The sequence below is a fragment of the Penicillium riverlandense genome (assembly GCF_028828495.1).
Source record: "Penicillium riverlandense strain IBT 135883 chromosome Unknown utg000006l_segment0_segment0, whole genome shotgun sequence".
In the NCBI taxonomy this organism is placed as follows: Eukaryota; Fungi; Ascomycota; class Eurotiomycetes; order Eurotiales; family Aspergillaceae; genus Penicillium; species Penicillium riverlandense.
Genome location: NW_026643197.1, coordinates 2,738,441 through 2,758,936, shown reverse-complemented (window position 1 = coordinate 2,758,936; position 20,496 = coordinate 2,738,441). Strand labels below are relative to the sequence as shown.

At 52.2% G+C, this 20,496-nt stretch overlaps 6 protein-coding genes across 6 annotated transcripts; 4 read left to right on the top strand and 2 right to left on the bottom strand.

The window, feature by feature from the left end:
* Positions 1 to 789: 789 nt before the first annotated feature.
* Positions 790 to 3,318, top strand: N7474_007316 (uncharacterized protein; the record flags this gene model as incomplete). Its single annotated transcript, XM_057198726.1, has 1 exon — positions 790 to 3,318. The coding sequence occupies one exon, from the start codon at positions 790 to 792 to the stop codon at positions 3,316 to 3,318; it is 2,529 nt and encodes an 842-aa protein (XP_057052166.1).
* A 149-nt stretch (positions 3,319 to 3,467) lies between these two features.
* Positions 3,468 to 4,896, bottom strand: N7474_007315 (ribosylnicotinamide kinase; the record flags this gene model as incomplete). The annotated part of the gene is made up of 2 exons (XM_057198725.1): positions 3,468 to 4,512; positions 4,658 to 4,896. The coding sequence occupies 2 exons, from the start codon at positions 4,894 to 4,896 to the stop codon at positions 3,468 to 3,470; spliced, it is 1,284 nt and encodes a 427-aa protein (XP_057052165.1).
* A 723-nt stretch (positions 4,897 to 5,619) lies between these two features.
* Positions 5,620 to 7,077, bottom strand: N7474_007314 (Transferase; the record flags this gene model as incomplete). Its single annotated transcript, XM_057198724.1, has 1 exon — positions 5,620 to 7,077. The coding sequence occupies one exon, from the start codon at positions 7,075 to 7,077 to the stop codon at positions 5,620 to 5,622; it is 1,458 nt and encodes a 485-aa protein (XP_057052164.1).
* Positions 7,078 to 8,418: 1,341 nt separating this feature from the next.
* On the top strand, positions 8,419 to 9,543 carry N7474_007313 (uncharacterized protein; the record flags this gene model as incomplete). The annotated part of the gene is made up of 5 exons (XM_057198723.1): positions 8,419 to 8,436; positions 8,489 to 8,596; positions 8,657 to 8,765; positions 8,970 to 9,012; positions 9,105 to 9,543. 5 exons carry the CDS (start codon positions 8,419 to 8,421, stop codon positions 9,541 to 9,543), a joined length of 717 nt encoding a protein of 238 aa, XP_057052163.1.
* Positions 9,544 to 9,973: 430 nt separating this feature from the next.
* Positions 9,974 to 10,734, top strand: N7474_007312 (Serine hydrolase FSH; the record flags this gene model as incomplete). The annotated part of the gene is made up of 3 exons (XM_057198722.1): positions 9,974 to 9,983; positions 10,040 to 10,114; positions 10,184 to 10,734. The coding sequence occupies 3 exons, from the start codon at positions 9,974 to 9,976 to the stop codon at positions 10,732 to 10,734; spliced, it is 636 nt and encodes a 211-aa protein (XP_057052162.1).
* Positions 10,735 to 11,633: 899 nt separating this feature from the next.
* N7474_007311 (Acyl transferase/acyl hydrolase/lysophospholipase) lies at positions 11,634 to 20,224 on the top strand (the record flags this gene model as incomplete). Its single annotated transcript, XM_057198721.1, has 13 exons — positions 11,634 to 11,807; positions 11,863 to 11,943; positions 11,999 to 12,062; positions 12,136 to 12,271; positions 12,323 to 12,407; positions 12,469 to 12,811; positions 12,868 to 12,958; positions 13,012 to 13,225; positions 13,284 to 14,055; positions 14,119 to 14,269; positions 14,351 to 15,347; positions 15,408 to 18,959; positions 19,031 to 20,224. The coding sequence occupies 13 exons, from the start codon at positions 11,634 to 11,636 to the stop codon at positions 20,222 to 20,224; spliced, it is 7,854 nt and encodes a 2,617-aa protein (XP_057052161.1).
* Between the last annotated feature and the right edge of the window lie 272 nt (positions 20,225 to 20,496).

The window sequence follows — 20,496 nt, the reverse complement described above, 5'->3', positions numbered from 1 at the left end:
TCTCTGTTTCTTCTTCTTCTTCTTCTTCTTCTTTCGTGTTTAATCGGGTTCTCGGGGGTTTATTGTTACAGGCGCCGGACACAGGAACAGGACATAAAAAAGAGGGCGGCGGCATTATTCTTTCTGGGTCGGGTACTGGAGAAAAGTGAGAGAAAAGGTGTCTCTTCTTATTCCTATTTTCTTTTTCGTTTCTTCTTGTACATACTCGCTGGTTTTCCCCTGCTAGCAACAGTTCACTTCTTTTTGCTTGGGAGTGCTGTCTCTCTAATATCTGGTTGTGATTACACTGTTACGGTAAGTAGGCCTCAGGCGAAAAGAAAAGAACCGTGCCTTCCTTCTTGGGAATTGCTCTTCACTTCCATCCTTCGTTCGTTCTCTTTCTCTCTTTCCTTCTCTCCCCTCCCACCATTTTCTTTTCATCTTCTTCCCAACCTCTTCTCCCATCCGATCCAAATCCTTTCCTCCCCTTATCGACCAACTGCCTTCTTCTTGACTTCTTATCCTGACCAAAATCAACAAGCACCCATCCTATCTCATCCAAAGTTCATGCCCACACCCACCTAATGAACGACACAATGTCCAACCCCGAAAACCCACTCACCAACCTCGACCTCTGGTGCGAATGGACTGGCGACCTTAGCGATGCCGTGGAGGTGGGATTCGCCGTCAACGTAAGTATACACACGACAATGTATCCTTCTCGTCTAGTCTACCATATATATGTTTCCTCTGACTGACTTCTGACTCATCTCTTGTGCCTTGCTGGTTCAGATCTGGTGCACACCCAACATGGCCGCCCTCCTCCCCATACTGAATACGCGCGCCTACGATCGTGTTGCGTATTCGGTTATTCTCCTCAAGGGTGAGGGTGGGAGTGATGATGAGGATGAAGACCAAGTAGGGGATGAGGCGAATATCAATACCTACAGCAACAACCAAGATCAAAACAGCGAGATATCCCTCGGGACGCCAGGTCTGCAGACGCAAAAGAGGAAGAAAAACGGTTTGGGCCAAAGTCGGAGGTCTCCATACGCCTTTCCACGGCCACAGCCCGATCTTGCTACACCTGCTTCTCCTCCTCTGTCTTCTTCACCGGCTACACCCGCCGCTCCCGCGCCCACGCCTGCCAGTACGAGTGTGAGTTTCAATGGAGCGCGCTTTATGTCAGCTGCTGATGAGGTGCTGGATCGGGTGAGTGTGGGGTTGGAGAATATGGAGGATGGGGAAGTTGGGTCGAGGGAGGGGAGTGTTGTTGTTCATGGGATGGATGAGATGAGTGGACGGGTTCGGGAGCAGGATTGTGAGGCGGATGACCATGAACTGGAGCAGCGTTCTCAGGATGAGGGCTATGACGAAGACGAAGACCATGACGATGATAATGACATAGGCCAGGACCAGGGCCAAGATCACGGTCAGGAGCATTGTCAAGATGCAGGCGATGGTCAGGATGAGGACCGCCATCAAAACCACGACCAGGATCAGAACCAGGACCAGAACCCTTATCACGATCTTCCTGAGCCCATCTACACTGGAGGAATCTGGATCACTGCGAAAGATCATGATGAGCCTCAAGCCGCTCCTACAATTCCCGGCAGCCCCTACAACCCACGCAAACGCAGTGCGACGGTGGCTTCCCTACCTGACTCAATTTCGGACTCGGAAAGGAAGTATGAAGGATACAAGCACAAGCTCGTGGCGGAGGAGTCGATCGTATCTCCCAGCAAATCTACGAACAGGCACAGCCGGCTTCCACGTCCGATCAGTCTGAAATCGCCCGTTGAGGTGAAGCCCGAGAATATCCCGCTGCCTCGAGATTCTGTACCCGTGCTTGAAGTTGATTTTCGACGCTTCGAGCAAATTGATTCCCTCGCAAAAGAGCGCGGCGTTCCTCTTGTCAAAAAAAACTTGGATCGACTGCCGTCGATCGCAAAGAAAGGAACGTTCAGGCCTGAGATCGAGAGGCTTTCGACGGTTGTGAACATCAATACCTCATCCGCCAAGCAGAGTAGCTCGCTTCCAGACTATGAGTCTGACAGAGCATCATCTGAGAATGACGGTATCCCTCTGGTGGGACACTTCCTTTGCGAACTCGATGTCTCTCCAGATACTCACGGATCTAACGACCAACCACGACTTGTCCTCATTGACGGTACATTCTATGTGCAAACCTCACCCAAGGTCAAACCCGCAATCTATGAAGTGCACATCAAAGTCCTGTTGCATGTCCGGAAAGCAAGGCCGGAGGGTTGGAATGCGCTGATGATCCCGGGATTGCCACGCCTGCGAGCCGGCGACTATGGCTACATCGTCCTTTGCATGCCACTCGACAAGGGAATCGAATTTCGCACCACACCGTTCAAGCGAGCTCAATTTGTTGAGGGCTGTTTAATGGCCCAGTTTGCCACATCCTCGAATCTTGTTGTGCCCCTGCGGATCTTCGACAAGGAATACTACGGCTATGTGAAGGACTTCAAGGTGAAGCAGATGATTCGATCCGAAATTGTTGACGAAAACAAGGAAGTCTCTTTGGTCAAGTACAACGCAATCTGCTCGATCGAACCGGTGCAACGCATTTTCCGCACTGATCAGTGCAGCTTCGTCATCTATGTGCATGGTGGTCCACCTGGTGAGTATGCCTGCGACTTGACCTCGTCTGAGAACGAACTCCAGACCATCGACCTGAGCGCTGAACCAAGCTTTCGTCAACTTGGCCTCGCTGCGCTAGAGGTCCGTTGTCGGTCCTCCGACTTGGAGAAGTTTGTCGTGACGTGGTCTGTCCAACTGTCACGGACAAATCTGTCGACCTGGCTGCCTCGCATCAAGGCCACCGCAAACACTGAAGGCAACAAATCCGAGATGAGCCTTATCGCACACTTGGGGCTGGTGGACCGTCCTGCACTTCAACCAACAGAAACGAAGGGCAAGCACCGTGATTGCCCCGTTTGCAACACGACACACACTGATGGCCAGACCGAACCAGAGCTGTCTTGCATCTGGAAGTCTGCAAAGTGGTGGCTGTTCCTGAACTTGGTCTGTTGGTTGTTCACCATTTGCGCCTACGTCTTTCTACCCAAATCCAATGACTCTTCCCCCGTCGAGACCGCGCTTGCAGATACTATGCCACTGGCTGATACGAACACGGTGGAGATTCCAAAAGTGGTGTTGGAGCAAAATGAGCAGCTGGGTGAGTTTGAGCATGCTGGTCTAGTTGAGGAAGATTGGCACAAGTTCGTTGTGCCCGGGGAGTCGCTAACTCTTCGAGATCGATTCGACCGTTTCTTCGGCTGGTGTGAGCCTGTTATTGTGCATGATGCGTGAGTTTCTGGGTTTGCTAGGTGGCTATTCTTATCTCGGAGGGTGGAGGTGATTTCTCAATGGAGTTCTTGCTGTAATTCTTTCTCTATTTTCCTACCAGTATCTCCAACTTTCTTTCTCTCTGTATTGCATTTCATCACATCCATATCAGATCACGCCTCGTAATAAGCCAGCACCTTATCCACAGCCCACCTCACAACGTCAGACATAGGCAATTCCCCCAAACCGGGGCAAACCTCAACCCCAACATCCGTCCTGATGGCAGATCCATCCCCAACCCGTGCAATCAACTCCGCCGTCGTCATTTTCTCTGTCTCATGAGATTGAGACTGAGACATATAAGATCTATACTCCTCTTCCGGAAGAAGCAACCACGCGTGATCCTCTACATACCGCGGCCAGACTACATCATCCACGTAGCCCGGCGGGTCGGTCCAGAAGTTCTGTGGTGGGCGGTCGTCGGGGCTGTTTAGATCAATTGCCGGCTTTTCGAGTCCCTTCTTGTTGTCGTTATTGGGGACTGTGGCATTGGCATCCGCGTCGGTGCCTTGCGCCCCTCCCACCGCCGAGAGGGGCATATGCGATCGTGACTCCATGTTCTGGTGCATTTTGTCTGTCTCGGAGACTTCGGCGGAACCTGTGTTTGTATTTGCACCGGTGCTTGAAAGAGTTGGATCTTCGTTCGCGGGCGGCTCGGGCCCTGGTCCGATCGTCACGTATCCCGATCTCCCCTCGCGTCTTGTCTTGACGACGTTGTAGGAACAGGGCAGGAAGAGGGGAAGATGGATGTTTGAGTGGACTGGGTGGAGGGTGTGTGCTTTGTCGCTGCCGCCCTTTTGCTGGGATGGTGGCTGTGATGGGTGCGGGGGACTGAAGAGGAGGAATCCCTCGAGGAAGGCTATTGTTGTTTTTGCTTTATGTCCCTGTCCCTGTTCATGATTTTCCGTGGTTGCAGTTGTTGATTTTAGTTTGGATGATATCCTCTTCTCCACTTCATCTCTCAGTTCCGCAATGACCGCATCGTCCACCCCGGAATCTGTGACAGCGTTCTGGTCCTCTTTGCTTTGGAGCCGTGGAGGGAGGTGTCCGTTGGAACGCACGTATGCGAGCGCTTGCGCTAGGAAGTCGATGTCGATTGCGTCGGCGGTGTCCCAGTCTTGGACCTTTGCGCCGGAGGGTGTGGTTGTCCATGGGATTCTATTTGAATTAGTTTTAGTTGTAAAGCCAGATAAAAACTGGGGGAAATAGAGATAGACAATCTCTGTCATAGTGATAGCCAGGAAGTAAAGAAATATTGGATTGTTGGGTAACTGTGTGAGAAGCAGGGGAGATGTAGACGTACTTATCATCCGGGTAGTAGAAGTCATCTTCGTGAACGATGAACGTATTCAGACGCTTCGCGGAAGCATCCTCGTTATTTGCAGTGACGTCTTTATTCCTGTCTTGACTGGCATCGGATCCATTGGTCTCCAGTCTCACACCGCAAAAGACACGCTGCAATAGTCTCGCGAGGGTGGTCTTGCCGCTGGACGAGGGGCCGGAGATGCCGATGATGACGGCGCGGTCTTGCTGCGACCCCATCGTGACTATTTGGAGCTGCGAGGCTATTCTCTTTGCGCGCCCCCGGATGCAAAAATAAGTGGTAGTGTGGTGGGGATGGGAAGATGGAGACGAAAGAGGGGCGGAGCGGAGGGAAAATAAGCTCGGCTTATCGCAAGTTATCAATTTAGTTATCGCGATCGAGATGAAGTAATTAGGCCCTTGATCCGCGACACCCGGCTGATTATTGGCCACCCCTGTTAATAACGCGTAAACAACAACTGAAATCATGACCACGCATCCAACGAAATGGACAACTGGTATCAACCGCCCTTAGAGGATCATGTACCTCGACCCGGTCCATTTTTAACGAAGAGCGGGATTGACCTTTTTATTATCCTTGACGACAGCCCCCAAGCCAACCTCTACCGCTATTTTAACCGAGTGAAGTGCTGATTCGGGCTAAGTAAATTGGGCAACTACATGGACCTCACTACTCAAACGTATGTATGGATACAGATATTCAACGACAGTTATAAATCACGAGCATGAACATGAACATGAACATGAACATCCTCCTAAATTGCAGATATATATATCATGCCGATCTCTACCTTGTATGAAGAATGTAGTCTTCAGTCTCAAAGACGGCAGTTGGCCCAGTGCTACCAAAAAGAGAGAGCTCGCTGTCTGCCTAAAAAGGAAGGGTAGCCTGGCGACTACACCCGATATACCTTTGACATCAATTACAACCTGCTGCTTTTGTCATACCTCATAAGCCTCCTGGGGAGCACCTTTGGCTTCCAAACCGCGGTATTCAAAGTATTCGCACCATTCCGGATCCTCAATCAGCGCCTGCGACAGCTCCTTCTCATAAACGAGACTGAACTCCGGACCCTCGTCGGATTCAGGAGACGGATTGCGAGACGGGTAAATAATGAGCACACCATTCATCGACCTGTCGATCAGATGGCGATAAGTGGCCGGGGTGGCGAAGCCGAAGTTGGCGCTGGTGATATTCGCGTCGCGATGGTCCGTCTGGAGGAGCGACATGGGCGGGTACGAGTCAATGCGCATGTTCAGTGCTGTTTTGTTGCGCACCATGGCCACCATGCCCAGAAGCTGGTCCAGAGACTCTTGCGTAACGCTATCGGTCATCTGGCGGACGTAAGAGGCGAGCTTGGTCAGTGGCCACTCGGAGATCACGTCTCCGGCAGTGGGCTGGGCCACCGGGGCGGTTGTGGATAGGGCTCCCGTTAGAACGTTGTGCTGCAGCCGCCGCGCAACCTTGGGACTATGCATGCGGCGTCGCATATCAATGGCCTCTACCCAGAACAAAGGTTCTGAAAGGTTTGGTTTGAAGTGGGGGGCGCGCAGACGCGAAATGGTGCGCCATAGGAATGCGGAGAAGGCGTCGTACGTGGAGATCCAGGACCCATCCGTCGGCGAGGCGAGCTTCTTCAGCGCCGCTGCTTTGCTCTTGGGGAGGTGGAAGAGCAGGATCTGAGACGGGAGATGGTCTGCGTGACGTGCGCTCGCTAGCGGACCGTCAACTTTCGATTCATCGGGCACTTCGGGCTTGGTGAAGCGAGACAGGTCTAGGCAGCTGGTGTCCCAGGAGGGGAAGGGCGTCTGGTTGATAATTGCAGAGCAGTTCTCGGCCAGCTGGTGGGTGAGGCCTGCCCACCCCATCACATCATTGGAATAGTGATGATGGTGCATGATGAAGATCAGTCCGCCGCGGATAAAATTGGCCTTATAGCACGCCGTTACGGGGCTGTTATCCGGGTGAGCCTCGGGTTTGTCTCCGTATGTCATCGGAGGCACACTCCATTTCTTGAGGTCGCCTAGCAGAGCAGTGCGGAAATGACCCTTCTCAAGCTCGTCGAAGGACGGATAGTCCTTGCTGTCCTCTTCGGAGTCCAGCCATTGGACAAAGAAGCGGACGGTGCCGTCCTTCTTCTTGACAAAAGAATGACCTCCTTCGGCGTCCTTCTCAATTGTGCCGCAGAGATGCCTTACTTGGCTTAGAGTCCGCTCAAGACCGGCCTTCAAGATCTCGGCGACACGGGGCTTGTCTGCATCGTCCAGACGGAAATACAGGCCATAGTTGTTGTAGGTAATCACCGACAAGTAATCGAGGGTTGAGACCTTGAATCGCTCCTCCTCGGGATCATTTTCCCATCCGGAGGGGTGAAGGTGATAGACCTCTTGTTTAGGCATGGCTGCAATGGGACGTGGACGGTAGGTACAGGGGGTATTCAGGGGATAAGGTGGTGGACTACTCCCACGTGCGGCGTGCAGCCCATGGTTTTACGGAAATATGTTGCGGGGTACCAGTGCGCTCCATCAAAAGCAATGATTTAGCCCGTCCTTTCCAATCTGGAAGTGGGCTTGCTGACCAAACAAACGGGACCAAATTTGGACATTGTGCATGCCCCTTTTGGGAAGCGACTGGTCCTTTCGGGATGAGACACTTTCGGGTTAGGGTCCCACGGGACGGTTCAAGGCTCCGGGGACGTTAAAGACAACAAGTCGATGATTGCTGGGCAGGGGCCTGGAAGAGTCTCAGGACTTGGCTCCAAACAAGTTATAGGGTAAACTAAGAAGGTGACTGATCCTCTCCGTCGGCTACCACGGCCCAACGTCTGAAGGATTCTGAACAGTACCCGCCTTCAAGCGGGTCATTGTCCAATGGTCTTGCGAATTCTCTGTTCTCGTACATGCTAAAACGCCAACCGCGTTAGCGGGCTTATCCTCAGGATCCCTAGGCAACCTCTCATTTTAGCGGTTCCCAGCACTAGGACTATTCGGTTAGGAGAGCATGCAGGATGACCCACCTATCAAAAGTCTATCCCGCGATGTCACCCGGGGGAGTGGACCGCGGGACGTGCCGCCATCCGGATGATTTTTTGTATGACCGCAAAAATAAAATCATGTGCTGCCGATCAACGGTTGGCCTCTCTTGACTTGCATGTTGACGGAACAATGGCTTTGTTTTACAACCGGAGCCTCGGGTGTGGCTCCACCATCTTCTAGATTCAAAGTCGCCCAGCAAGTAAATATCTTCCCCTATGGAATTGAATCTCTATCAACACGCGCCACCTTCTTGACTCGCCATGGCTCATGCAAAAAACTTCGACAAGATTTTAGACTAGATCTATGGACGCAATCCTCCTGAAGATCACAATTGAGATCCCAGCCTAACAAAATGCGGACCCGTGGTTCGAACTGTTCACTTCTGTTATAAAATCCGGAACGGCCCTAAAGTACGACTTCCAAACCGATCGCATTGATTTATCTATCACAATCACACAGTTTGCACTAGATTTCAACGGACCTACGCTTGTGTTACCACTTAGTGCCGTTCCGAACCTAACGAACCCGCCTATAACAATCCCCTTGCTATTGGCGTATTGACAGCCTACGCCGCTGTTGCTACATTATGTCTCTCGTTACGAGCCTATGCCCGCGTTTAGTTGTACCTTTCTCTTCCAGCCAACGTGGAGGATACGAGCCCGGTGATTCAGAGCTAACAGACTTTGCTTCTTTTTTTTTACAGTCATGACAATTTGCGCCTATGTATGTTCCAATTGGTGGAAAGATGTCGCTATACGATGCTAATAAACTCCAGGAATGCTTTTGGGGTGCCCTTTACGCCGAGATAAAGTTTGTCCAAAAACCCGGATTCTTCGTCCATCAGTGGAACGTTCGATTGGCAGATATCATCCCGACCGAATTTGTAAGTCTGCAATAGTACGGACTTTAGAAAGTTCCGGGATTCACAGAGTATACTATGTAGTGTGTCTTGATCTTCGGCGTCTTCTACTCGATTGCACTGCCGATGCCGAAGGCAGCCATCCTAATCAAATGGTGCCGCATGTTCGCTCCACAAGGCCGCCGATCTGAAGGTTAGTTCTGGTGGGGCAGCGTGGTGGTCATTGCTGTCCAGGCTATGTCGGGCATCGGTGTCGTTGTTGCCTTGAATTCCTCACAGAGCTATTTGGGACATTACCATCCAGGCGACGAGCAAGTGCTTTGATATGTACAAACTAGAAGTGGAATCCGCGAGTATTCAGCCCATATCTGATGTTGCAATTCTGTTACTACCGCAGCAGGTGATCTGATCTCTCAAGATGACGTGGCAGAAGCGGTTGGGTGTGTCGATTATCTTTGGATTGGGTCTGCTGTAAGTCTTGAATTCAGCACCGGGGGATTATATCCCGATACTAACATTGAGGAACACTTAGTGCCTGCATTTCGGCCGCCTTCCGACTTTCCACAACGATCATACACGGCCGAGTCGCAGACGCCACCCGGACCCTCGGTCCATTGGCCTTCTGGGCGACTGCCGGAATAACTTGCGGTTTCTTTATTCTCTGCGTGCCCTGTGTCCCCAGGATTCTGAAGGATACAGGGGTACTCCGGAAGATGAAAAGAGCGGTTGGTATGAAGACAACGAACAGTTCCAAGCGGGATGCGGGGACCGGCCCATCGAGCAACCACAGCAGGTTGGCGGGAAGTACGATCGACAACTCCTTCTACAAACTGGACAACCTGAAATCGTCCGAGTCCACAGAGTATCTACACGGCGGAGTACCCAATGCAGGCATCACGCGTACGACCCGCATCGCTGTTATGCAGGACTCTCGCTGTACGAATGGGGACGACAAGTTCATGTACCCGTAGATTGAATGGGGTCATCCCGAATGGATGGCAAAACCTCCGGACAGCAGTGCAGTACCGAGAAATTGTATGATTTGATTGATTTTGTATATATTTATGTATGTTTCTAGGCCGTCGATTCGGCGTGTGCACAGGTATAGCGTGCCCAAGACAGTGCTCCACGCCTGTAGGAGGGTTCCACTCGCAGAAAGGGACCCGCTCATCCGTACTGTGGTTTCGGAGTAGACGGGCCGCAAATTGGCCCCTCGGTACCATATAAATACTCCATCCATGTAGCACTATTATTATCCGGCTTCAAAGAGCATACAAAGAATTGTGCACGCCACGATGAGGTTTCTTTGCCTTCACGGCAGGGGCACGTGTTCCAAGGTCCGTCTTTTATCGCTTTACTTATCCCATCATTACTAGCAGCTAACTTTTGCAGATTTTTGAAATGCAAACCGGTAGGTCGTACAGCCAGATCACCGGTGGAAAACCCATCTTCTGAGATCCTAGCTAGCGAGGATTCGAGAGGAGCTAGATGAGCACGAGTTTGTATTTATCGATGGTGCGGTTGCCACCACGCCAAGTGAAGGTATGTGCTGCGTTGACGGCGGTGAAAAGCCGAGTCCCAGCCAGCTGGGAAGCAGCTAAAGAACTGCAGGCGCTGCAGTGGTAACTAACGAGTTCTATGGGTATATCCCGAACACCACGAACGACGTGGGTCAGTACAGTGACCTGGTGGTGGGATTAGTGGAGTACGTCCGCAGCCAGGGGCCGTTCGACGGAGTGATGGGATTTTCGGAGGGCGGGATGATGGCAGCTCTGCTACTGATTGAAGACGCCAGGAATTCCTTTGCGGGATTTAAATGTGGTATCTTCTTTAGTGCTGCTGTTCCTTTCGACCCGGATGTCGTCCGTACCAGACACCTGCGTTGTATTGATCCAACCATTGACGGGGTGGTGGTCCATGTGCCTACGGCGGTTATAGTTGAGAAGAATTTTGCTCGACTACGGCATCTTTCGCCACTGGATAAATTGTGGCCCGATGATGAGGAGGCCTTGGTCTCGATTTGTGCGGAGGCCTCGCGCGAGGTGGTTCGGCATGATCTGGGCCACCACGTTCCCGGGTCCGCGTCAACGACGGAGGGGTTGACAGCAACCTTACAAGCCATTGAACGGACGATTGAGCGGGCCAGTGAGCTGTACAGCTAGTGCGAACCTTCTCAATATTTTAGCTTTATCCTGTATCAATTGTGGATATCAGCGTTATGATTATGGTGTTACCGTATTATTGAAGCCCCTCACGGGATATCATGATCGTTAGTAGTTTTGACACCCATGCTCCGATCAAATCACATGTTGGCAATGGCCAGGACATACCGAACCCAAAGGAACACCACTAATTAGACGAACTGATCTTTCGGCGTAAGTCTACTTGCCAACTAACCTGAAACATTGACTGAATCGTTATTGCCCCACTCCTTGAGTGGTTGTAAACTACGGGGGAAAGATAAAGAACGGCTGTCAGAGTCAGACAGTGGGTAACCTGAAGAGGCAAATTTAGGTAAGTTATTATTCAGTCCGTTCCGAGTGGTCAATGCAACCCGCTAAAAAAGGAACAAAATAATCAGACGCACGGAACCAAAAAAAGGCGAGTCAATTAATACTCCAAGGTAAGTGATTATCCGTCAATTCCCGCCCCCGATGCTAATCGACTTCTTCCAAAGGATTTCCTCCGAGGGAATTCACCGTCAATCCATCCAGAGTGCTGTTACGGTGGCCAGCGATTGCAGCCATGGGATGCCTAGTGAACTGATCATCCCCCATAGTGGGGACGACGACCGTGGTATCGGGAGCATGATTCATGCGGAGTCCACTTCTCGGGAATGAGAGAATAGCTGTATTAGACAGTAAACGCCGATGTGGTTTTGACTCTAGCGGTATAGCATTTCCAGCACACGTCAAGCCACACAAAAGGTAGCAATCTGGCGGGGAACTCATTCTAAATTATCTGCTGCTTAAAAGCCAATTTTGCAGATTGGTGAATTTGAGATATTAACGGTTCACGGGTGTTGACGACTGAAACGATGAGCCCATCAAACTCCAACGTAATGTCGGCCGCGCCAGACGACATCGCCATTATCGGATTTTCATATAAACTTCCACAAGATGTCAAGGATGATACGTCTTTCTGGACGGTTCTCGAGGAACAACGGAACCTCAGAACGGACTGGCCGGAGTCTCGCGTTAATCCAGACTCATTTGTGAACCACAAACTCATTAAAGTATGGTTGCAATAAATTCCCTGTATGCCAGCTATGGCCACTCATCGCGAGGCAGTTCCCTACTCGGGGTGCGCATTTTCTTAACGAGGACATTGGAGGTTTCGATGCGCCATTCTTCTCGGTCACGGCGCAGGAGGTAAGTAAAGCTGAAGTATTCAATGAAGTAAGTACCAAACTAAATATTCGATAAGGCGGCGTCAATGGATCCTTTGCAACGATGGACATTGGAGGAATCTTATAGGGCTTTCGAGAACTGTGAGCAAAAAAACCCCTACGAAACCATGCAAAAGAAAAAAGCAAAGAAGGAAAACTAAACAGGTCATCACAGCCGGGATCCCAGTTGAAACCCTAAAGGGCTCGCGCACCGCCGTCTTCTCAGCTTCCATGATAGAAGACTACGTGCGCATGAGCGCCATGGATCCCGAGAATGTAGAGCGCACGGCAGCCACCGGCAGCTCTGTAGCGTGCGTCATTCCGAATCGGGTGAGCTGGTACTTTGACCTACGTGGACCTAGCATCCATGTCAATACCGCCTGCTCAGGGAGTATGTCCGCAATTGATATGGCTTGCAAATCGATTCGGAGTGGCGATGCCTCAGCTGTGAGTCTTGCTTGAGCGGTTAGCGGACAATAATGTTTACTCAATCGCTGACCACGCAAAGGCCCTCGTTACTGGAGCCAATATGCTCCTTGATCCGTCCGATTTTCAGATCTTGTCGAGCCAGAACTTTCTTTCGTCCGACAGCCTCTCCTATAGCTTTGACCACCGCGCAAACGGATACGCCAGAGGCGAAGGGACCCTCGCTCTGGTCCTTAAGCCCGTATCTGCCGCGATAGAGAACGGTGACATGATTCGCGCTGTTATTCGCTCGACAGGGTCGAACCAGGATGGTCATACCCCAGTACTAACGCAGCCGAGTCCTCAATCACAGGAGGAATTGATTCGTCACGTCTACAAGCAGGCTAATCTTCCCCTCGATGAGACGCGTTATGTTGAGGCACACGGTATGGTGAAAAAAGCCGTCCTTAGTCTAACACACTTTTAACAAGATGGAATTTAGGAACTGGAACTCCCGTGGGAGACCCGATCGAGATGAGAGCTATTGGGCGGGTTTTCCGAAAATGTCGATCGGCCGAAGAGCCTCTTTACGTGTCCGTATTACACTAGCATCTTGAGACCGGAATCACCTCTAATCAATCCTCAGTGGCTCTGTGAAAGCAAATATTGGCCATCTGGAAGGGGCGAGCGGCCTCGCGAGCTTAATCAAATCGATTTGTATGACCCTCTCTCTTCCTACTGTCCTGAACCTTGGAGTACTCATTTTCGCACCAGTGACCCTGGAAAAAGGAATCATCCCCCCCAACGCTCTCTTGGAAAAAGTGAACCCCGCGATTGATGTAAATTTCTATCATACAGAGGTAGGTATCGACTACTGCTAGTACTCGTGGCGAAAGCACTAACATGGCTACCGTTCAGGTCCCTTCACGAAGTATACCTTGGCCAACCGCGGGCCTACGTCGAGTATCCGTGAATTCGTTCGGATTCGGAGGCTCCAACACGCACGTCATTCTCGACGATGCCCTTCATTACATGCAGGAGCGTGGCCTAGCTGGCAATCATTGCACAGCCTCTATCAAGCGTGCTTCAACAGACGGCGTGGTCACCACGAGTAATGGGGATGCTCGGGATAATGGAAACGGACATGACTACGAAAATGGCCATGTTGATGAAACCGCACACGCCAATGGCACCACGTGCACAAATGGATCAGCTCATGCGAACGGGGATGTCTCAGCCAACGGAACCGTCCATGTAAATGGCAACGGCGTTACCAACGGCAACAGCAAAGCCATGGAAGCCGCATCAACCCTCCCACGGTTGCTTGTATGGACCGCCGCTGACGAGAATGCGGTGAAACGCACGATTGAAGGCTACAAGTCCTTCTACGCTAAAAGTGTGGCCAGTGACCCAGAAAAGCTCGATCGCCTGGCCTTCACGCTAGGCGCCAGGCGAAGCAAAATGCTGTGGCGAGCCTTTGCAGTTGTCACGAACGAAGAAGAGAAAGCTCTGTCTCCAGCAAAGCCAATTCGAAGCTCGACTGAGACCGGCCTTGCTTTTGTGTTCACGGGCCAGGGGGCCCAATATGTTAGTATGGGCTGGGATTTAGTTCAGTACCCCGTGTTTGCAGAGACTCTAAGACAGGTCGATGACATCTACGCCAGTCTGGGATGCAAGTGGTCAATATTCGGTAAGTGAAATGGCACTCAGATCATTGTTCATCTCAGGAACTTTGACTAACCGCCTCGCTTAGATGAGCTCCGCTGTAAGGAGAACATTGACCAGCCCGAATACAGTCAGCCCCTATCTACAGCTATACAAATCGCTCTGGTGGATTTATTAGAGAGCTTCGGTATCACCCCGAAAGCTGTTGTCGGACACTCATCCGGCGAAATTGCTGCAGCGTAAGTAACTACCCCCAAGCCATTCAAGACCAGTTCCCCAGAATGAAGGACTGAATTACTGACCATTCTTCAAATCACCAGGTATACTATCGGTGCTTTGTCTTTAACTTCGGCGTGTAAAGTCGCATATTTCCGGGGCCAGCTGACCGGAGAGCTGAGAGCCTCCAGCACCACTTCTCCAGGGGCTATGCTATCGATAAACGTGGCCGAAGCCAAGGTGCCAGAATACCTGAACAGCGTTAGAGATGCAGCTGCCAGTGATGTCACTGTAGCCTGCATCAATAGTCCCCTCAACTGCACACTGTCCGGTCCTGAGCAGGCAATCAATGCAATTAAAGCGCAAGCAGATCAGGACGGTATTTTCGCTGCGAAGCTCAAGACTGGAGTTGCATACCACTCACCGTCAATGCGTGCCATCGCAGATGAGTATCTGTCGCTGGTCGGTAGCCTCGAGGGCGTTGACCGTCAAACGCGTAAAGCGGCAGGCCTCATTCCGATGGTTTCCTCGGTGTCTGGTATGAGTATCTGCCCGGAAAATTTGGCCACAGCGCAGTACTGGGTCGACAATCTTGTTTCTCCAGTTCGATTTGCAGACGCCATTCAGTTGCTCACGCAGAAGTCATCAACACTGAAGGTTGGGCTGGGAAGTATCACAGACCTAGTTGAGATTGGTCCCCACCCGGCGCTCAAACGGCCAGTGAACGACACGATTCAACAGGAAGGCAACCGAAAGAAGCAAATCCGGTACGAAAGTGTGCTTCATCGGTCCCATTCATCATTTCAAACTACTCTCGAGCTTGCTGGACGGCTATTCTGCTTCGGACACCCAGTGTCTGTCCCAGGAGTTAACCAACAATCAACCGAGACACGGCCTTCGTTTCTTGTTGATTGCCCCGAATATCCTTTTGATCGGACAAGTCGCTATTGGGCTGAGTCGCGTATTGTTCGGGATTTCAGATTACGAGGGACAGTCCAAGGGGAGACCCTTGGGGTCCGAACGTCGGATTGGAATCCTTTGGAACCTCGGTGGAGGAATTTCTTGAGTATCGAATCAACGGCATGGACCGAAGACCACAGGGTAGGCCTCTCCGTGAATCACATTAAGCAAAGTCGGCCCAAGTGCTAACTCTGAGGTCAGATCAGCGACACAGTCCTCTACCCGGCAGCGGGAATGCTTATCATGGCCGTTGAGGCAGCCCAACAGATGGTTCCTACCGATCGCATGGTCCGGGGCTACCTCGTGAAGCAAATAGAGTTTATGAGCCCCATCATTGTGCCGAAAGCTTGGGAGGAGCGAACCGAAACCCAGGTTCGTTTGAGGCCGGTAAAAGGATCGGAAAATGACAAGTCGCCCCAGTTCGACATCGCCATTTTTTCATATTCACGGGGCCAGTGGACAGAATGTTGCGATGCGAGCATCCAAATTGAATATGAAGACTCGGTGCCGCTCCACAACGGGATGACCGACGAGGCCATACACAGCCGATTCAAACAAGCGAACGAATCTTGCGGCCGCCCAATCGACTCACGCGCCTTGTACCGCGACGCAGCTGATATTGGCCTCCAATACGGACCGACGTTCAAGCGATTGGAAGACGTCTGCTGGGATGGCGAAAAGAACGCCATGGGACGCGTCGATGTCAACAAGCCGATATTTGAGACCAGCAGTTTGGTGCACCCAGCGGTGTTGGATCAGGCCTTCATGGTACTGCGGGCCAGCGCAGGCCAGCAGCCAGCAGCCAACATTCCTGTTCGCCTAGTGGACGCGTGGCTTGCGCCTTCCGGCTGGCAGCATCCACAGAATAGCTCCATTCAATGGCTTGCGACTTCGAATGTGACTGCACGCGGCGATCGTGGACTAGGAGAGCAGGGCAGCCTTTATGCTCTTGCCGAGGATGGAACCATTCTGTGCCATGTTCGGCAGGCTGTAATGGCGACTGTGTCAAAGGAGGATGCCGAAAGAAAAGAAAAAACATTGATATACAGCGTCGAGTGGAAGCCGCAGCTGAGCCTGCTCGAACCCAGCAACCTATCGCGCTTGTTTCCAGTTGACAGAAGCGTGGATGAGACTGCAATGGTGGCCAATTACACCAAACTCTGCTCAGCGCTGGATTTTGTCGCTTTGCGCACCCTGAGAGACCTGGACCGCGCTAAGGTTCCCGCAAGCCTAAGCCAGCACGTTGAGTGGCTTGACTTCCACGTCCGTAAGCTGCCGTTATCCAAGCAATCGGAAGCAGAGACCATTAGCGATTTTCAGATTGAGGCTCAGCTGTCTGAGTTTGAAAATGCCATGCCGACCTGGAAGCTGTTCACTGCAAGTGCACGACGGCTACCGGATATCCTAGCAGGAGAAATCGACCCTCTTGAAGTGGTCTTCAATTCCGATTTGGCAGATACATTTTATGGCTCTCTCTTTGAGGATATGTGTGCCGATGGCCGGCTGGCCGGTATTTTGGACTTGGCCGCTCACGAGAACCCGGCGATGCAAATCCTCGAGGTCGGCGCTGGCACCGGAGGTATGACGGCGCAGGTATTGGCCGCATTGGAAGAGCGCGAGAGTCGAACTGGAGCGCCAAGCTTTGCCGAATACAGCTACACCGATATCTCGCCCATGTTTCTGGATCGGGCAAGAACCCGCTGGTCCCAGTTGCACACTGAGGGCCGCATGACCTTCCACACGCTAGACATGGATCGAGCGATCGAGACCCAGGGCTTCAAACCGGCTTCCTACGATTTGGTAATTGCGGCTAGTGTCCTGCACGCGACAACGGACCTCGAGGCTGCGATTCGAAATGTTCGTGAAGCTGTGAAACCGGGTGGTCGCCTCGTCCTGCTCGAGGCCATCAACCCGGATGACGTCGCCGTCAACTTTACCACTGGTCTGGTCCCTGGCTGGTGGAATGCTCGTGAGGACTGGCGGCCCCATTCCCCAGCTGTATCCGAGTCCCTGTGGGATATCTGCCTACGCAGCAATGGCTTCTCAGGCAATGATCTGGTCATCCGAGACTACGAAAGTGAGGAGTGTCACGCCATGAGCATTATTGTGACCACGGCCGTAGAAGAGGCGCCGAAGTCACCGGAGACAAGGCTGAGCTCGGGTCAATTTGTCACGGTGGTCGATCGGGAGCAGTCCGATCAGCAAGTACACTTGGCAAATTTGGTGCGCAGCCATCTGGACCCCCAGTGCATCTTGCCAACCAGTGTCTGTCCGTTTTCTGCGCTGGAGCTCCAGCAGACGCTGGCAGATTCGGCCAAGAATGACATAGTCGTTTGTCTGGCGGAGATCGACAAGCCCTTGCTGGCCACACTGTCCGAAGAGGACTTTGCAACTCAGCAATATTTAACCCAGAAAGCAAGCAAGCTGCTGTGGGTGACAGCTTGGGGCCCAGATGATGCGCAAACTCCTCAATACAACGCCATTCAAGGCTTCCTGCGCTCGATCCGCGCCGAACAATCAGACAGCCAAGTCGTGAGTCTGGCTATCGAGAATGAGACTGATGCTGCTGCACTCGCGCATTACATTGCCAAAGTTGTCGAGACCAGCTTTGGATCGCCGTCATCCAAGGAATTGGAGTACATTGTGCGAGACGGTGTCCTCATGACAGGCAGGGCGGTCGAAAATGTGAATGGTAACAAGACCATTCAACGGCTTCTCTCGCCACAGCTGGAGTATAAGCCCTGGGCCAAAACAGGGGCCTTGCAGCTTTCGATTGGTGTTAAGGGGTCTCTCGACTCATTACGATTCGTGCACGATACCGACTACGAGACCCCCATTGGCCCTCACGAGGTTGAGATTGAAGCGCAAGCCTGGGGTTTGAGCGAACGGGACGTTCAGATTGCTCTTGATCGAACTGGAGCACAAAAGGAACAGCTGGGATGGGACTGTGCGGGGGTGGTGACAAGAGTGGGCCGTGATTGCGATCCATCCATCCAGCCTGGTGACCGTGTTTGCATGTCATCTGTTGGATGTATGCGCAAATATCCTCGCGCGCATGAGACCGGCGTCATCCGGATTCCTCACAACCTGTCGGTCGAGGCCGCCACGTCGATCCTATATCCAGCGCTGACGGCTTACCACGCTCTCATTAACATTTGCCAGCTTGAGGAAGGGGACAACGTCCTCATCCATTTAGCAGCCAGCGCTGTGGGGCAAGTTGCAGTCCGCATAGCCCAAATGCGAGGCGCCCATGTCTATGCAACCAGTGCATCTGCCGAAGAAAAAGAGTTCCTCCTTAATGTCTTGGATGTACCTGCAGACAACATTTTCTCGAGCCAGACTCCTTTGTTCGCGGCAGGCGTGATACGTGCAACGCAGAGAGATGGCGTCGATGTTGTCTTGAATTCCCTGGTGGGAGAGGAAATGCTGCAGGCTTCTTGCGAATGTCTGGCACGCGGTGGACGCTTCATCCAGGTCAGCCGCGCCGATACAGCGGCCAACCTAGCCCTTCCAATGGGGTTGCTTGCCAGGAATATCACATTTTCGGTCGTTGACCCGACACAGCTCCGGCCTAAGGTTTCAGCCAAGCTACTCAAAGTGGTGATTCGGCTCCTAGGGAAGGGCGAAATTAAACATCCGCAGCCGCTGCAAGTTTACAACGCGTCACACGTCGACCAGGCCTTCAAGCAGTTTCAAGATAAGGAGCTCGCTGGCCGTATAGTGATCACCGCGGGTCCCGAAGACGTTATCCCGGTAAGTGGGTCCCTTGTCGCAATGCCTAGTGATTCATACCCATGAACTGACACATCTTTTTCTTTGTGCAGCAATATATCCAGGAGCGGTTGTCGTGGAGCTTTGATGAAAACGCATCGTACTTGATTGCCGGCGGATCTGGCGGTCTTGGCCGAGTCATCATACAATGGATGGCTGACAGAGGAGCCAAGCACTTGATCATCCCATCTCGCTCAGGTCCAAAATCCAAAGCTGCTGTGGAGACCATAGCTCAGCTAAGTGCACGCGGCGTTACTGTTATTGCCCCTCAATGCGACGTCTCAGATGAAGCGAGCCTCTCCCGGGTGCTAGAAGAATGCGCGAAAACCATGCCGCCCATTAAGGGCTGCATCAACGCGGCAATGGTCCTCCAAGATGCCATCTTCCAAAACATGCCCTTCGCCAAGTGGGATTTAACCATACGGTCCAAGGTACAGACCTCGTCGAATCTCCATCAGCTGCTCCCGAGAGACCTGGATTTCTTCATCCTTCTTTCCTCTCTCGCCGGTGTTGTCGGTCAGATGGCTAGTTGCAACTACTCGGCAGGTTGCGCATTTCAAGATGCGCTGGCACGCTACCGCGTCACCCAGGGCCAGAAAGCGCTGTCCTTCGACATTGGCTGGATGCGCGATGTCGGAATCATCGCCGAGACGGAGTCTTACCAGAACCGACGGCAGGTGGCTGGCGATCTGATGCCAGTTGATGGAGCTGAGCTGCTCGCCCTGTTGGACATGTGCTGCGACCCAACTGCCCCAACCCCGCTCCCAGCCGACAGCCAGGTGCTATTCGGCTTACTTACGCCAGCCGATTGTCTCGCGCAGGGTCGCCCCATTAATGCCGTCCTCGACCGGCCTCTCTTGGCCGCATTCTCATATCTTCCTGACTCACGTGCATCATCCGGCCAGGGTGGAAACGGCAACGGCGCAAATGGCACTGCTCTCGACCAGCCAGCAGCCTCGCCCGCAACGCTGTTCCGGCAATCGACAGACTCGGGCGAGCGTATTCAGATTGTCCTTAAGGCTCTGGCGGTCAAATTGGCACTCGCCATGTCCATTTCGCCGGAGGACGTCGAGCCGAGCAAGCCGCTCTCCACTTATGGGGTCGACTCGCTGATGGCAGTCGATCTTCGAAACTGGATTGGTAAGGAGTTCGGGGCCACCGTGGCTGTGTTTGAGATTATGGGTGGTGTGCCGCTGGCGAGTATTGCTGATTTGGTGGTTTCGAAGAGCACCGTCAACGATAGTTGAGCTCTGTCTTTTTGACGTTTAAACCCTAAAATATAGAGATCTGTTAGCTTTATAGTAAGATAATGCAAATGATTTAACTCACTGCTTCTTGGAGAAAATGTTTGACAGGGGGGTTTTTTTTGGTGTCTTGTGATACCCAGGTTCTTTGGTATACGAGCTCATGGTCGACATTGGTCGACATGTCATTTAGGCTTTGGTAGGTTGATTAAGAAGTATCAGTATATCGGTTGACAATGACTTTAAGTAAACATTTAGTGCTGCCTAGCATCCCG